This window comes from Nanorana parkeri, unplaced genomic scaffold (genome assembly GCF_000935625.1).
Source record: "Nanorana parkeri isolate BGI_ZX_2015 unplaced genomic scaffold, ASM93562v1 scaffold300, whole genome shotgun sequence".
Taxonomy (NCBI): Eukaryota; Metazoa; Chordata; class Amphibia; order Anura; family Dicroglossidae; genus Nanorana; species Nanorana parkeri.
Genome location: NW_017306568.1, coordinates 669,455 through 688,021, shown reverse-complemented (window position 1 = coordinate 688,021; position 18,567 = coordinate 669,455). Strand labels below are relative to the sequence as shown.

At 43.2% G+C, this 18,567-nt stretch overlaps 1 protein-coding gene across 1 annotated transcript in view; it reads left to right on the top strand.

Annotated features, from left to right (window-relative positions):
- DGKB (diacylglycerol kinase beta) overlaps positions 1 to 18,567 on the top strand; it is a 374,677-nt gene that overhangs the window by 129,424 nt on the left and 226,686 nt on the right. Inside the window, exons 8-12 of the mRNA XM_018557729.1 lie at positions 170 to 244; positions 2,141 to 2,260; positions 5,764 to 5,881; positions 17,700 to 17,788; positions 17,867 to 17,983. Coding sequence (XP_018413231.1) covers positions 170 to 244; positions 2,141 to 2,260; positions 5,764 to 5,881; positions 17,700 to 17,788; positions 17,867 to 17,983 — 519 coding nt within the window. The remainder of the gene's footprint in view (positions 1 to 169; positions 245 to 2,140; positions 2,261 to 5,763; positions 5,882 to 17,699; positions 17,789 to 17,866; positions 17,984 to 18,567) is intronic.

Here is an 18,567-nt window from a genome sequence, read left to right as displayed (position 1 = left end):
TCCTTTTTAGAACATACTTTGCACTAATGCTGTGTTATTGTTTCATCACTTACCATTTAAGTTATTTTTTTTATCCAAGAAAAAGTCAATATAGTTAAACGTGTTGTAGATATAATTTAATTTATAATTTTCTTTGTTTTTTTTTTTTTTATTGTTGTTTGTTTTGCAGGAGTTAGAATGTATAATCTCCCAGATGATGCATGTGGCTGAATATTTGGAATGGGACATCACGGAGCTCAGCCCGGTAAGTAACGAATGCCTACTTTCCAAATGTTCTCCTATGTTTGTCCTTAGTTTGCCTTCCATACTGGTTACCTAGCTTGTGTGTAATAGGATGTAATTCACCTTCTTGTAGTAGCCCTGCCAATAGGTTATGAGGACTTCCTTTCTGCCCATCACCCTAGCTTTGCAAAGATGTATGCCAAATGTCAGTTGGTGGCCTAGTAGAGGAGGGTCAGTCTGCTTGATGGTGTTAAGCAAGATTCTCCTATAGTGTCACGTGCCCTGCAACCTGGGCTGATATATATCATGGACCTCTGATGTTCCTTGAGACAGGTCAATGGACAATGAATGATCCCAGGAATGTCTCAAACTGATCTCAAATGCAAGCAGAATTCACCTTGAAGCAAGCTGCATTTCACCAATGTGCACAAGACCATAGCCCATCAACACAGGCCCTTATTCCACCAATCTGGTGAGACTGTTTACATAGCTAATATGAATCCACTTGAGTTGTTTGTTTAAAGGAGAACTATGAGGCGAGTGAAAATCACTCATCCTCATAGTTCGAGCCGGCGCGTGACCATGGAACTGTCACACGTCGGCTCAATAGATCGGGAAGCGAGCGAACACATACCATCGCTCACTCACTTCTCGATCATATCCTTGCAGAGAGCCCTGACTGTCAGTCAGGGCTCCCTGCAGGGATTCCCCCCCCTCCCCGCCACGATCCTCCAGCGCTGACTGGAGGAACGGACAGGGGAGGGGGCGGGTACAGCTGGCTCTGCCTCTAGATAGGCAGAGCCAGCTGTCACTCACGCAGCTGGGTGGATCTTGACAGTAATGTCGGGATCCGCCGTGGCTGCGGTGGTCATGGTATACCTGGAACTGTAGCTCGCGATATACTGAGCTTTGGAACTAAAGCAGAGACACCGGCACTCCAAATTTGCAAAATACGTCTATTTATTGACATGCATCGTTGTAAAAAACAACGAACGTTTCGGGGTCTCAAAGGATCCCCTTCATCAGGTAAAACATACAGTGAGTCAGGAGTGCGATGGGACCATGGACTATCTATACTGAGCTTTGGGTCACGGGAGGACGCTAGTTTATGTCCCCCTGTGACCCTTAAGGGAACTATGGGGAAAAACACTTACCCCATAGTTCTCTTTTAAAGTAAACCTGTACGATGTTCACATAAAACAAAGTATTTATATTTGTAAGGAGCAACATCTTTTCTTCATAGTGCCAACAGGCCTCTCCTAGACGCTGTTGGTGCCCCACGAAAATCCTATACAAATGCCAACTTTCTAAAAGTTATTTGCATTAGATTAGGCAATCCTCTTTTCTCTAGGCCAGGGGTAGGCAACCTTGGCTCTCCAGCTGTGCTGAAACTACAAATCCCATAATGCTTCTGCCTCTGGGAGTCATGCCTGTGGCTTGCAATGCCTTATGGGATTTGAAGTTTCAGCACAGCTGGAGAGCCAAGGTTGCCTACCCCTGCTCTAGGCCAACCATGTGACGTCTCCTGGTCCCGGAGATAGGTTACTTAGGCACTTAGCACTGCATTACGGAAAACAAGAGGTAATGTGAATCCTATCTTTATAATGTCAGCTGGCCTCTGGTGTCCCATGAAGATCCATTACAAAAAACAACTTTCTGAAAGTTATTTGCATAGGATTAGGCAATCCTCTCTCATCTTGACCACCCATCCCACAATCCTAGCAATAGGTCACTCAGGCACTGCATTATGGGAAGCAAGAGGTAATATGCATGTTTCCCCATATCTAGAAGTGTGGGTTTTCTGGGGCCACCAACAGCACTTGAGGGAAGCAGGCTGGTACTGTGGCACCATGTGTTCTTTAGATTTGTTACAGATCTACTTACTGCTTTTTTCATTCAATTTTCTTTCATGCTGTAGATTCTCCATGAAATGATGGAGGAGATTGATTATGACCATGATGGTACGGTATCCCTGGAAGAGTGGATTCAAGGAGGAATGACTACAATTCCTCTTCTCGTTCTGCTTGGCTTAGAAAATGTACGTTGTTGCATGTTTTGTAATGTTTTTTTTACTGAGGGCTTGAAGTGACAACTCCAGGCACACGGTACAAGAAAAAAATATGAAGCTGTTATATATGATGTGCCTGTCCCACATCAAATATAACTACCACTATCACATTTCCCTTCTGTCGGCACCAAAAAATGTGGTGGTGGTTGTTGGCTTTTGTTGTCATCGTTCCATTTGTGGGCACCAGATAATGAGGTTCATCTGAGGCATCGCCATCCAGTGAAATCTATCCTCATCCCCTCAAACTTCAGCCTACAGCTGCGCCTTTTGCATAAGCCCACTGAAATCTCAACCTAGTGCTGTGACACAAGCTAATCCCTCTTGTCCTGTTCATGTTGATGGCATTTGTTCCAATTGCTGGTTTTGTGGTAACTTAAGGGTCAGTTACCCAATGTGATTTTTCAGTGTTTGGTAGACTCTGGAGAATAAAACCCCCTGACGGTTTTTTGGATCTCTCAGGAACTCTGTTAGTAAAGGATTTTCACTCTCTGCTGTATTTTGTTAAGATTTTATATTATGGTGAGCTGAAATGCACAAAGATGTGCAGGAACATCAAAAAACTACCAGGAACAGAGTTGGAAATAATGGCAGAGAGATCTCAGTTTAGATGTATCCAAAACGTAAAACGGCTTCATTCTAAATTCTGAAAAATAAATCTGCCCGTGCATTGGGAAAAGGAAAAGGACTTTTGCTTACCTGATCCCCATTCCCGCAGGCTCCCTCCATGCTCCAGGACCGGCAACTGGAGCCTTTTGGTGGGAGGCCCGCTGACATCATCAAGTACAATGCAGTTCCCATAGCTATGCTTTATACATAAGAACGCCAAGGGACAGTCTGCAAGCTGGAGTGTAGGGGAGACAAGGTGAGCGATGTCTGTCGGAGAAGTGGGGATCAGCTAAGTAAAACCTTGCTTTACCCGATACCCTAGACCTAAACAAGCATTTAACACTTACAAAGTCCCACTGCATTGGCAGCTTTGTCCCCAGAGATAGACTTTAATCTGTTACTAAAATATTACTTTTAGGTAGACGGAGCCTTTCAATTCAGTGAAAACAAGGCGCAAATTTTGTAGGAAACACAATTTCCTCAAAATCTCTCTGTACTCTCTTAGCAGTTGCATGAGGTTTGTTTATAATTGTCTATACTTTGTGTCCACTAGATGGCATATGCAGACCAAGAAATTCTTGAATTTTACTAAAGTGAATTCTTTGTTTAAGACCTCTATATATATTTACCAAGGTGTTTATATTTTATATGACATCAGTTTAAAGGGCCTGCTCACCAAATCTTCAATTTCAATTTTTGTTAGCTGTGTGAGTTTAATTACACTCAGGCTTTTATATCTCTCTGGGTCTCCGAGGTTGAGGTCTCTTGGCTCCATTTTATGGCTTTGACTCCCTTGGAAACTTCCTGCTGAAGCATAGAGAGTCTTAGTCCTCCTGCTGCCTTCTTCATAATATAGAATATAGAAAGCGTTGGGTAGGTTTACCCCCCCGTGAGAGTGGACCTCCTGCCACCTGGTCCCCAGGAGTTAGTAGAAAAGAGTGAATGACCAAACTCTCTAGTTTCTCTCAAAACCTGACATACCAGTTTTGTGCGGACAGACCCTTGAATCCAATTCAGAATAAGTAGTTTTGTGGATGCTTTTTTATTCTTATTCAAATTTATTTTGATATAGGTATACTGTAACACATAACACAATGAATTCAATGCTGGCAAAAGCTCACTCAGACACAGGCTCTGAATCGCCACAAGCAATTTGGTGTCATAGCTCTTGCCATAGCATTTTATCTAATGGCAAGAACTTTATAGCTGGCATTTTTCGTAGAGGGTCTGTAGTATATATTACACTTCCCAATTCGGCACTTTTTCGGATATGGTATTATGTCTTTGTTTGAAGCTTGCTTGTAAATGCTAACCTACATATCTGTGTATGAAATATTATCTTGAATGTATAAAAAATGCGAGAAAGTGATAAAAGCTAAAAAATACACAATAGCCTGTGTTTAAGTACATGCGATCATTAAAAGCTCATAGAAACTTTAACATTTGAATGTCATTTTAAAAGCCATTTTCATTATTAAATAATACCTGCCCTTGTTCAAACACTACCTGTTACTACCCAGAAGATCACCAATCACTTCAAAGACAAGATTGATGCAATTTGTTCTAAAATGTCCTCCCCCTCTGAACACACCTTGTCTACCACATGAAATACTTTCTTCAGATAAAGTTACCACTCTTTTGTCTAACACCCACCTAACCACCTGCTCCCTGAACCCCCATCCCCTTACAAATGCACCGGTCACTCTATAGCTCTATTATACACTCTCTTATTCAGATCTTCAATCTCTCCCTTTTAAATGGCATTGCCCCCACCACTCTAAAGCAAGCATCTTGTAACTCCCAAGCATCTCGAGCAATTCAAGACCCATCTCCTTGCTCCCATTTACATCCAAACTTCTTTGTCAGGTGCATTGCTTTACCCAATCAAGGCTTCACAAGGCACTGTGCGGTGCGCAGTGCCTTGTGGGGCGCTCGGCGGGCTGTACGCCCCCCCCCCTAGGCTCAACTCAAGTGCAGGTCCGTAGGGGTGCGTGTTTCCTGGCATGGATGCAGACAGCATCCATCCTGTCAGCGTACAAGTATGCTCACCCGCACCCTCATGGACGTTCAAGGCGGGTAAGCGTAGGGGGGCGTACGGCCGCGTAGTCCCATAGAGAAGGACAGGGGCTGCATACTAATCACACGCTGCACCTGTCCTTCTCGGGAACTGCTCGAAACGGCCGATTACAGTGTGAATGAGGCCTAAATCATCCCAAACAGTTATTACCTTTTGTATCACTTGCCCCTCCTACTAGATTGTAAGCACTCACAAGCAGGACCCTCCTAACCCTCCTGTATTGAAATTGTATTGCAACTGTACTGTCTCCCTTAGTTTTGTAATGTGCTGCACATACTGTTGGCGCTAATAATGATAATGTGGTGACAATGCTCTGTTTCCTATTTCTGAGCTGTCACCCTGTCTAATGCCAAAGGAGACTACAAGTGGCTCTGCCAACACAGATTGCATAGGCATAATCTACTGTTGTCACCAACAGGAAGTCAGTCCTGAAAAATTACAATGGTCAATAGTTGTTGGAGCCAGTGCTTGTAGACAGGAAGTGACTGCAGGAGAGATAGGAAAATGGATGAAACATGTTTAAAACTGTATTTTATTTATATTTAAAAATGTATAACATTGTTAATAGAAAAGGTGGTAAGAATACCCAACTACATTCTGGGGGAAAAAACAGTATTCTTGATTGCACAATTGGCTGATGGAAGTCAGCAGAGCTTCACCTCATTCACCATGCTAAGGGAAAATTACCTGCAAAGTGAACAGCCTGTCTGCCTTTATAAATCAACACCATAGAGTGCTTTAGAAACATAAATGTCATTCAGTTAGGTTTTACATCTAATTTGTTTTATAGAATGTGAAAGACGATGGGCAACATGTGTGGAGGCTGAAGCACTTTAACAAACCTGCTTACTGCAATCTCTGCCTGAACATGTTGATCGGCTTGGGAAAGCAAGGACTCTGCTGTTCATGTAAGTACTATGATGGCTGGTATTTCTGGGTATACTCAGTGGACAGTTTATTAGATACACGTGTATAGTGCTGTGTTAGATTTCCATTTGCTTTCCGAATAGGGTGAGTTCTTTGAGGAATGCTTTGAGAAAGGGTTAATAGGTATTTGATGACTCAATAGTGTCATTCAGTTCCTTTAAAATTTTCAGCCCTGATGCACCACTCCTTGTAATGATCCCATGAAGACCAGTGACTGGGGCAGGGCAAGGAGCAAAGAAGAGCACTAGTCACTGCAAGCTTGTCAGAAGACAAGCTCTCAACATGGATGGTTATCAGGTCTTTGCCAGGGCCTCTGATGGGTTGTGGTGCTAGAAAAACTAGACAACGAACCATGTGATACCTTGCTGGCAGACAGGACATAGTACACACATGCTTATCCATAGAGTAGTCAGTCACAGGCCAGAGGTCAAAAAACCAGGGAGACAAAACAGAGAAAATAATTGAGAACCTTGAGTGAGATAAGTCAGCAAACTAAACCGTAGTTCAAGTAGGGCAGCAAAGTGGCAGAAGCCGAGGGTCAGGCCAAGTTGAAAATCCAAAGAGAAACAAACAGCTGACATACCCACAAAGCAAAGCTAATTATATAGTGGGCAAGGGGGCAAAGGACAAGATCCCTTTAAATAGGGCAGGCAAAGGAATCAGGGGTCAGGAGCAAAGGTCTCTGTGACCAACCTGGGGGGGTGGATCAGAGGGTGCGGGTCACCAGAAAGTGCCAAACCCCAAAAGAAATGGATAGGCCATACGTCACATTGGATTAAACCATGATGACCCAGAGGCTAAGAGGTCACAGGTGTGAAAGGCATGCCGCATAGGGGGACGCACACGCACGCACACATGTGTGAATATCGGAGACCACCAAGGTCACAGGTATCTTCCTTACAATCCCTTTCCTAGCCCACCTAAAAGGATTCATGACTTGCCTGCCAAAATTCTGAAACCAGACAGTGTCTCAATGGCTTCAATGTTCAGTATACCACGAGCTGTAGCTCGCAGTATACTGAGCTTAGGGTGATGGGAGGATGCTAGTTTGTGTCCCCCCGTTACCCTAAGGAGAACTATGGGGAAAAGCCCTAACCCCATAGTTCTCCTTAAGCAGAAAAGCCATAACAATAGCATTTCCACTACTGTGATTCACAGTTTGTATGCTTTTCTTTTCCTGATATGCTGTCTTTGGTTTGCACCAAACATGTTGTTACTGTGGCCAAACAACTCTACATTTGATTCATCATACCCCAGCATGTTGTTCCAGAAGGCCTTGTATTCCTTATATGGTCAATGACAAACTGCAGTCCTACTCTAATGTTGTTTTTTGGACAAGAAATGCTTTTTCCTAGTACGCTATCTATGCAGTTTAAATTGGTGCAGTCTCTTATAGATGCATGCACTTTGACACCAACTATTGTAAGGATTATCTGCAGGCCCTGCAGTGACATTTGCGAGTTCTTGGAAACCTTTTTTAGCATCAAACTGTCTTCTCTTGGGCTGAATTTAGTAGGCCGGCTAATCCTGGACAAATTTGAAATCTTTGCCAATTGTAGCTCATTTTCCTTACAGTGAAAAAGTGATTTACTGTTTTTTATCCCTTGCCAGACTCATAGGCATACACAACCTTCTTTCTGAAGGCCTTAGAGAACTCTTTTGATCTTGGCATGATGACAGCAGACACGTCCATAGCAAAGAGAACACCAAACCCTAGATATCTGAGGTTTAAATAAGACACGTACAAATTCCCTAAGGAGGCTCAAATTATTGGCACCTAATCTGGAACACCAGATTTTATGGATTTAATGTGGTGGTGAATATAGGGGTGTACTTACTTCTTCAACGTGACAAATCTGCATTTTCTTTCATTTAGATGCACCATGTCAGTTTTATGTGTCAATTGTTCAAGCGTATCACCTTAATCTGTAAGCACCATTTAAATGAAAATCTGGTGTTTGCTTGTTTAGATATGTTGAAAACAATTAAAAAGGGGTGTACTTACTTTTTCACATGGCTGTAAATACACGGGGGATATTTAAAAAATAAACTTTTTTATATTGCTGGTCAAAATTCCAAATGTTATAGTTTTCTTAGTTATAGACTAGGAGGGTTATTCACTAAGCATGCCATAACCGAGCCAAAGTGAACTGAGCCAACCGGCATTCGTCTATTCACTTCGGCTCTGTATGGCTGACTTCAGCCATACATCGGCTAAAATCTGCCTTCAACACTTCGCCAGCATGTTTGGCTGGGCCGAAGTGTTGAAGCTCCGGCAGTTCACTCGCTGCTGTTCGCCGCCTATTCTCATAGGGACCGAACGGCAGTGCGCGAATAGCGGCATTCGACTTGGCTATTCTGCTTGCTACCTCAGAGGTAGTGAGCAGAATTTAAAAAAAAATGTTAAAAAAAGAAAATTGTAAAAAATGTTAAAAAAAGAAAAAGAAATAAAAATGTTAAAAAAAATAATAAAAACAAAATGTAAAGGAAAGTCCCCCTCCCAAACCATAGCAGAACCTTTAAATCTGGTAGGAAAGATAGGAGAGACCTTTCTCTCCGCTTTGGCTGTGACTACAGTTTAGCCGAACCGAAGCATTGGCGTTTGGCTTGGCTGCCTTCGGGTGTTGTACGGGCTATTCACTGACCGAAGGGTTCCAGGGGCCAAAGCAAGCCGAAGGATCAGCCAACGCTATGGCTAGATCCTTCGGCAGGCAAGTGAATAACCCTCTAGATTTTGTCATGCCATAATCATACTTACAATACAATACTTACAATACAATACAATACAATCCAACGCTGGTTTATTTTATTTATTTAGTTATTTGTTTGTTTGTTTGTAACCTGTGCTAGACATTAAATTGCCTCTTTCTAATGGATCAAATATGTTTATGTCTTTTTTTTCTACATCCACTTAATTATATGTGATTATTTCTGTAATCAAAGCTTCAGTCACCTTTCTAAATGACAATCACGTTTGCCGAATTCCTGAAGCAAGGCGTTTAGCTAACGTCAGAATTGGCTACAAAACATTCTCTGATATATCCGAGAATTATTATTTATATGACGAATAGTGTTCTAACAGTAACTAAATTATCATTTTAATTTAATTGATATAAACAGTTTCCTAATGAACAGTAAATTAAAAAGACAAATTATTTTACAACATGATAAAAAAAGAGCTTGTTAATATATTAGAATGTAATCATTATTAATTAATTGCTCATTTAATTAATGAACCAGTGTGTTAAATATTAATTCATGAAGTATTTTCAATCCATTATTATAATTCTTTAAAGAACACCGGGGACAATTATTATTAAAGGAGAACTATGAGGGGAGTGCTTTTCACCTCATAGTTCTAGCCGACCTGTGACAATGAGACTGTCACAGGTCGGCTCAGTAGATCGGGAGGTGAGCAAACACATACTGGCGTTCGCTCACCTCCCCATCCTGTCACGGCTCTCTGCCGTGACAGGGGAGGGGCTGGATTCCCCCCTCCCCGATCCGCCCGCGCTCACTGGCGGGATTCTTTGCCGTGACAGAGGAGGGGCTGGATTCCCCTCTCCCCTATCCGCCAGCGCTGACTGGCGGAATGGACGGGGAGGGTGCGGGTAAAGCTGGCTCGGCCTCTAGATAGGCAGAGCCAGCTGTCAGTCACGCAGCTGGGCAGATCCCGGCACAATTGTCGGGATCTGCTTCAGCTGCGGCGTCTCAGTATATAGGGAGCTACAGCTCGCGGTATACTGAGCCTAGGGTGACGGGAGGACGCTGGTTTGTGTCCTCCCGTTACCCTAAGGAGAACTATGGGGAAAATACTTAACCCCGTAGTTCTCCTTTAACCCCTGCAGTGGGGCAACCCCCTGCACTGCACGGGTTAAGTGCTTGTTTTGATGTAGGAAGGAAAATAGCAAAGTTATACTTAACTGATCGTCAGAGTCGGCTTTATCTTAGACCGGTCTCTGGAGACTCTCTCCCCCTCCACTGCAGCGTTCTAAGGTCCCGTAAATCATCACACTCTATACACAGTGTATAGGAAGTGAGGACGCAGAGGCGTCCCGAGGCGGGGTGACACCTGGTGCGAGTACCGGGTGATACACCGCAGTGACGTCATCGCGCATGCGCGTGATGACGTCATGCGCTGTACAGCTGTTACCTGCCGGCAGCCATCTTGGTGATGGACGCCGGCAGATAGAGGAGGTGACGTCCACCGGCGGGATAAAGTATGTCTGCTAGTCTCCACTCTACTAGTAAGGTTTTCCAAAAGATTTTAGAGTGTGCATGTGGGAATTTGCCCCCAACCTCATCCCACTGCTGGCACCTCTGGGGGTAGGAGGGCATCACCCATGAGTCACGTAAAAGTGTTCAGGCAGCTATACAGCCACCTAGATCACTTCTACCTAAGCCTGCTGCACAAAATAGAAACAAGCTCACGACTACTATTGTTTGAAGCCTGACCGTACAAAACTTGTCCAATGAGATCAAAAGGTTAAAAAAAACAAATGTTATCATCAGTGATATATATTATTATAAGTAGACAGTATAATCATACAGGTTATAGCAAGAAGGAACTAAAGGAATGAAAAAGCCCTCTGACGGAATCAGTGTGTAGCACCGTAAAGTCATCTTAGAACAGAAGGTGTCACATGACTTATTCCATCACACATCCTAAAAATAAGAGGATTATTCCTCATTTAAAGGCAGGGGGCGGGGCCATGCAAATTATTCCTTTACACCCCATCTGCCGCCTTTATACCCCATCTGCCAGATGTACATCCAGAACCACTTGGGTAAAGTACAAATATAACCTAACATTATAGAGCCATTTATTCCAAACTCATACAGCTAATTCATATTTTTACTACTACCCTGTTTCCCCGAAAATAAGACCTAGTACTATTTTTCCGAATTGCTAAAATATAAGACCTAACCCGAAAATAAGACCTAGTTGTGACCATTCCCAGGGCCGGTGGTGGCATAAGGGGGAACTTTAAGAGTCGTGGGAGAGACAGGAGAGAATCAGCGATGCCAATGAAGCCAGCGCTAGAGGAAGCGAGGCGGCACCGGAGGGAGCAGAGCCGCATAAGCCGATGCCTCCTCTACAGCGCCGGCTCCTGTCACAGGCGGAGTGATACCAAATGCACTCCGCCTGTGAGGAAACGTTAGTGAAAGTGAGCTTCCCCTTATTCTGGCCAGCGATTGGTTACCAAATTACTCTTGGAAAGGTACGGCACCCCTGATTGCCCTATTCTTAACTTTGCCATTTTGGATTATTTAATTTGTATTTGCATTAACTTTGGATTGTTGCACATTAAAAAAAATAAGACCTAGTGTGTTTTTTTGAGCCAAAAAAAATATAAGACAGTGTCTTATTTTGGGGGAAACACGGTAATATGACAATGTAAAGATATGGTGAGTCTTTTCTCTACTCTGTAATTCCAGGAGCAATAATGAGTACGGTAAACTCTTTCTAGCCAGTATTACTTTTTTTTTTAAGCGATGTTAAAAGGGTTAAAGGCACACCAGCAGTTTTTCAGTAATGCAACCCACAAATGTTGAAAAAACACCTGGGCCTGTGCTTCAAGTAAATCCCAAAACTCACTTATCACCACCAGCACCAGATATGCAGTAAAGACTTGACTTGATGTTTGCAGAAACTGTGCCAAAGCCACAAGCCCTGACCACGAAAACTGTGCTGAGGGGAAATAACAAAGTAACCAGAGAGTCTTAAGTAATGCAATGATGATATTTAATTGTGAAGGAGAAATTTACAGGGTGCCTCCTCTTACAGACCAAAAAAGATAGTTACAACTTTTGTATTAAGAGGAAACATATACAGCTGAAGATATATACACACACACACACACATATGTATACTGTATATACTGGAGTTCCTCTTATTGGATCAAATCAAAGCCGAACTCTAGATAGATATCAAAGACACAAATTGCAGTGGGTGCCGCTGTCGACACCCTTTTGGCCGGCATCCCTTAATCAGCCGATCAAGAAGCAGGGGTGTCCTGAGGCCGGGTGTCACTCGGAGCAGTTACCAGGTGACACCCTGCCGTGACGTCATCGAGCATGCGCAGCACTCTTATTGATACTTGGCGGCGGCCATCTTGGTGGTGGACGCCGGCAGAGAGAGGAGGGGACAGTCACCCGGCGGGATAAAGTATGCCGCTGGGTCCCCTTCTCTCTCCAGAAACTGTCGGGCGCTCGGTCCATGACCAAGAGCCCGACTTTTCATATGGGGTAATTTTGCTGTCACCTCTCCAATGGTGTCACCCAGGTGCGGGCCGCACCCCCCTTGTGGCGCCACTGTCGAGAAGCCTGTTGGAAAATCTTTGAACGAACAGAGCCCGCAGCCAATGAGCTGCCGGCTCTGTTTTGGTATTCTGACAGTGGCCAGCAGCCACCGTCAGCACACAATGAAGACAGCAGGAGATTGCTCCATCAACGCTTGTGAGCGCTGATGGATGAATCTGTTATATTTTCCGCTGTTGACACCCTTTATATATATTGGAGTTCATTTTACCTGATCAAAGCCGAATTCTAGGCAAATATAAAAGACACAAATTGCAGTAGGTGCTTCTGTCAACACCCTTTTGGCCGGCATCCCTTAATCAGTTGATCGAGGAGCCTGTTGGAAAATCTTTAAACGAACAGAGCCGGCAGCCAAAGAGCTGCCGGCTCTGTTTGGGTATTCTGACAGCGGCCAGGAGCCACCATGAGCATTGAAAACAGCAAGAGATTCCTCCATCAACGTTCATAAACACTGACGGATGAATCTGTTATATTTTCTGCTGTTGACACCCTTTTGTTCTGCATCCCTTGATCAGCTAATTGAAGGAGCAGGTTGGAAAATCTTCGAACGCACAGAGCCGGCAGCCACCTGCCTGCTCTGTTCGGGTATTCTGACAGAAGCCCCGCGGCCGCCATGAGCATGCAATGAAGACAGCAGGAGATTCCTCCATCAACGCTCGTAAGCGCTGATGGAGGAATCTGTTATATTGTCCGCTGTCTGCACCCTTTTGGCCAGCATTCCTTAATCAGCTGATCAAAGGAGCTGGTTGGAAAATCGTTTAACAAACAGAGCTGTCAGCCAATGAGCTGACGGCTCTGTTTGGGTATTCTGACGGCAGCCAATTGCCGCCCATGCATACAATAAGGACAGCAGGATATTCCTCCATCAACGCTTCTTTGTTCAGCCCAAAGGTTACGCAAAGGAAATATTACAGTGAATGAGCAACTTTGCTAACTTTTTCCTCATGGGTGCTTTGTTTTAAATTTGAATGCTGCAATTTTTATGGTGGTGTGTGTGGAGTTCTGTTGAATGAGTGGACCTTAGCTTTTAGAGCGAGGTCCAATTTAAACCTTAAAGGAGAACTATGACATGAGTGATTTCCACTCACCACATAGTTCTAAGCCGACCTGTGACAATGAGACTGTCACAGGTCGGCTCAGTAGATCGGGAGGTGAGAGAACACATACCGGGTTCCCTCACCTCTCGATCCTGTCACGGCTCTCTGCCGTGACAGGGGGAGGGGCTGGATTCCCCTCTCCCCGCTCCGATCTGCCAGCGCTGACTGGCGGAATGGACGGGGGAGGGGGCCGGGTACAGCTGGCTCTGCCTCTAGATAGGCAGAGCCAGCTGTCACTCACGCAGCTGGGCGGATCCCGTCATCTAAGTCGGGATCCGCTCCAGGTGCGGCGTCTCAGTATACCGCGAGCTGTAGCTCGCGGTATACTGAGCTTAGGGTAACGGGAGGACGCTAGTTTGTGTCCTCCCGTTACCCCAAGGAGAACTATGGGGAAAAACACTGACCCCATAGTTCTCCTTTAAAACAAACTCTGGTGCGGTACAATAACCAACAATAAAAATATGACCATGAATTTGATCTATTTCACATATGCGGTATATCTACATAATATTCTGTTTTAATTTGAACCATGAAAAGTTGTAGATGGAAGACAAACACTTCAAATAAAGGATCCAGAGAATTACAAAAACCCATCCAAAAATCACAGGGAGCTTTTATCAGCAGTTATCAGGAATTATGTGTGATCAGTAAGAATACTTTGTACCGAAGACATAACTCATAACACTTTCTGCATTTATTCACTCTGTTTGGCAGAGAAGTCAATAGCGCGTATCAGATTTTGGCCTAACCCCAGCAACACAAGGGCTTCTCTATGTGTTCAGTAGTAGAGTATTGTGCTGTGCTAGCTATAAATAAACTTGGAAGTTTTAGGATGATGTGTTCATCTTTGGTGACTTCACACTTATACCTAACACACCACATCTTTAAAGTGAACCTTTCAGCAACTTAATAAGTATATAGCAATAAATTCCTAATGTAACAATATACAGCAAAAGTATAATTTTTCAGCAAAGTTCCTACTTTTGTTATAAGCTCGTCCTTGAGCTCAAGCCCGGTGGCTTTGCCTGGGGTGAGAGGATGTCATCAGTATACTGCAGGCAGGAGGAAGAATTTTCCCGGTCTTTTCTCCCCCTGTGTTCAGACTGCAACATTGTAACTGTAGCAAGTCAGAAGGTGAGAAGTTGCAGCGAAGCTTGATCTGTGTCAGACGTTTGTGAACACAGCTAAGAACTGCAAAGGCATCAGGATTTGCATGACTGTGCAATCTCTGCACCGACATCTCAGTCCACAAAGTAGATGGTGATCCTAGATGGTGCACTCTTTCTGCAGAGAATAGCAGATGAAGGCAGTGCCAGTGTGACAGGAAAAAAATACTGGAAAGTGTCATACTTACACATTGCTCAGCATGCATGCATCTAGTGTGAAGAATGGTATTTGATGCTAAGTCCACTATAAATAACAAATGCGCTAAACATCAAAATACAACATGAAATATCAAGGATACCTTGATGAGGAGCCATAGATACAGAACAGTGTGACCCACCAGCAGCTGCCTAAGTGAATGGAGAACCATTACTTAGAGCAGTCTATCTTTGCATTACTTGTAAAATATAAAGTATATTTAGTTGATAATTCAATTAAAGTCATAATGAGACATGAAGCTCATTTTCTGTCTTGGTAGGCCACATTGCAGTGTGTTGATTTTTGGCAAAATTGTATATTCCTTTTCTTTTCACCTCAGTATGGTGAGCCTCATCCTGTCTGTCAAGTCTGTAATTAGTTCTGTACCAGAGTGAATACATTAGAAAGACCATCTGGTTGTTTGCATTTAATTGGTGAAAGGTCATTTGCTGATGTCATGGTTATCCTCCCACGTAAAGCTCTGTTCCTGGTCGGGACAACACCAGCTATTGGAGACTGTGTGTAGGACATTGGCCATTGGAGACTGTGTGTAGGATATTGGCCATTGGAGACTGCGTGTAGGACATTGGCCATTGGAGACTGTGTGTAAGATATTGGCCATTGGAGACTGCGTGTAGGACATTGGTCATTGGAAACTGTGTGTAGTACACTGGCCATTAGAGACTGTGTGTAAGACACTGACCATTGGAGACTGTGTGTAGGACATTGTCCATTAGAGACTGTGTGTAGGACATTGGCCATTGGAGACTGGGTGTAGGACATTGGTCATTGGAGACTGCTTGTAGGACATTGACAATTGGAGACTGTTTGTAAGACATTGATTATTGGAGACTATGTGTAGGCTATGGGCCATTGGGGACTGTTTGTAGGATATTGGCCATTAGAGACTGTTTGTAGGACATTGACTATTAGAGACTATGTGTAGTACATTGACCATTGGAGACTGGGTGTAGGACATTGTCCATGGGAGTCTATGTGTAGGATATTGGCCATTCAAGACAGTGTGTAGGATATTGGCCATTGCAGACTATGCATAGTACATTGGCCTTTGGAGACTGTGTGTAGGACATTGGCCATTGGTGACTGCGTGATTTAAACCATATGTAGTCATCTGGACTCTTGAGGGGAAATGTGCAATTGTCCCAAACTGCAATTGCTGTTGTAACTTCACTAAAGACTGCTGTCACTGATCATTTTAAACACAAAAACTTTAGTGGTATTTTTTGTCCCCAGTGAACTTCTAAGCCAATGACAATACTCAACATTTTTTTTCTGTGCTTAAAATTTTTCGTTTACCAAATTTACTTTCAGATTCCCTATAACCAACGACCCCACTCACCCAGTTTGTTAAAAGTTTATATAGACTTTCCAAGTAGCATCAAACTGGCTCTTCCCACTTGAAATCAGCACAACATGTCTTGTTTTCGAAGTAATGACATTGATACTACAATATCATATTTTTTTTTTCCTTAATGTGCCTGGAAAATCAAATGTTCGAAGCAGATGGTGTATTCCGGAAAGCAACAAATTGGCGCAATGAAGACATAGTGGTGTTGTTGTAGGTTACAAATGAACTTGTACCGAGTACATGGCATCTATGACAACACTTGCTATCTGGAAATGGACTAATCAGCTATTTAAGGATCAGATAAACCAATAGACGAAGGATCATAAACTCATATGGCTTTTACTTTCGTGCTTGCCAGCTGCTCATAAGCATATATTTTGGAAAATGTAGATATTTTATTAACAAATGACACCAGTCCATTTGGCTGCCATCAATTTGTCTTCAAAGTGCTCATCATTCGGGGGGTCATTTTTTAAAAATTTTACTTTGGAACTAATTGAGTTACACATTTCCTGCCATGCTCTGATAAGGTTTTCTCGTTTTATATGCATAATGTTTCCTGTAATTATTGACCTTCTGAAGCCTACTGAAACAACAGTCCAAGCTGAGATATATTGGTTCTAGTGTGCTGTGTCGTCTGGAAACACTCTTCTGTTGTGTTTGGATTGAAAACATCTTGTATCTTTATTTCGTATTTGCAGACTTTAGGCAAATATATGCAAAAAACACCCTTTAGTTGACTTTTGTGTTGCTTCCGAAGTCATTGAATACACTTTTCATAATGACGAGCAAATGAGCAGTCTTAACTAATAAGCTCAGCTGTTGGTTCAGTAATATGGTGACTGATAAGCACTTTATTACAGATTACAATCTGCTCAGAGCTAAAGGAACTACTAAAGGGTTCCCTTGGACACTTTTCTTGGTCACCTTTGGAGCCCATGTTCTGTAGAAGAGCACAGGCTTCCTACCCTTCACTGCTGTCCACCAGTCAGACATGAAAAGGAGCCAAGGTGCATCCTGACTTCATTGGCTGGCATTGGTTCAGATAATTATGGGATGAGGCCTGCTGTGTCCTCTATGACATAATTGTTGTAAAGTAAACATCGTCCCAAGCTTGCTCTTGTGATAGCCTATACCTTCAATACAAATTAGTAAACTAAACATGAGATTGTAGTCCATCAAGGGAGTGAGCTTGGAGCTGTGGCTGCTTTACAATACACACAGGGACCATGGGGAACAAAAGTAGCCCCCCTCCAGAAGGGAGGACAGTGTCAGCACCAATTCAGAGATGATTTGAGGGTCTACAGCCGATTGATACACAAATAAGATACATTTTCCTTATTAGTTAAGGTACTTGAATGCAATTTTAAGATTTCACTCCTGAGTTTAGTGTCACTTTAAGGGTGGAATGGTGAAGTATGTAGGTGGGTCTATAGGAGAAAGGACCTCAGGGTAGAGAATAGAAGTGTGGTGAGGTAAACTGATGGTGAGCAGGTGGGGCAACGGCACAGAGATTAACTTTTTTTTAATCCTCCTTATGGTAAGCAGCAGTAAAGTGCATCATGATGTGTGATGATGATGTGATGATGTAGATGATGTGTGTATTACTTAATAAGTTCTTTTTTTATGTATCTTTTTATTTATTTGCAGTTTGCAAATATACTGCCCATGAACGTTGTGTTTCAAGAGCACCCCCATCTTGCATTAAAACCTACGTCAAGTCAAAGAAGAACACAACTGTAAGTTGATGGGACAAAATTACTTATTACAGGCAAATAAGAAGGACGTCTTTTCTGAACTCTCTGCTTTTTGCTCAGGTCATGCACCATTTTTGGGTGGAAGGAAACTGCCCGACCAAATGTGAAAAGTGTCACAAAGCCATTAAATGTTATCAAGGCCTCACCGGACTCCACTGCGTTTGGTGTCAAATTACAGTAAGTGGATGCGTTTGTTTGCTCCTTAGTGGCGTAGACTAAAATGATGAGTGATGCTACTGTATATGTGTACAACAGCCAAGACGAATCATGTGACTGATGAGGGGTCCAAGAATGGGAGCGGGGGAGGGAGTGTCGTGTTACTGCTAATTTTGTAATTATTAATTTCTTCAGTAATGACATTTGGAAAATAATTTCAGACTATTGAATACAATTCAAGGTTACTTGAACTTATCAGATTTCTATAAAAGCAATCTATTTGACTTAAAGTGGGTTGTTTTTGAATGGCAGTGGCATTGGCATTGATTTTGACACTGTTGCTTCCTACAAAAAATAGAAACAAACAGCATAGGAAAATAAATTTATGATCCTTACCAGTACCGCTTTCACTGCAGATTATTTTTACTATTTTGCAGCTAGAATCTCAAATCTTTACACCTGTAGGTGTAGTATATGTTGGTGGGTCTATTCTGCGCTCTGTGGCTCCCTCCCCCTTCAGAGCGGTCCTTTAGTAGGGACATACTAGTGATGTAGCAGTTGAAAGGTGAGCCCCCCCACCCCCCCCCCGGGCGGGGGCCACGGGT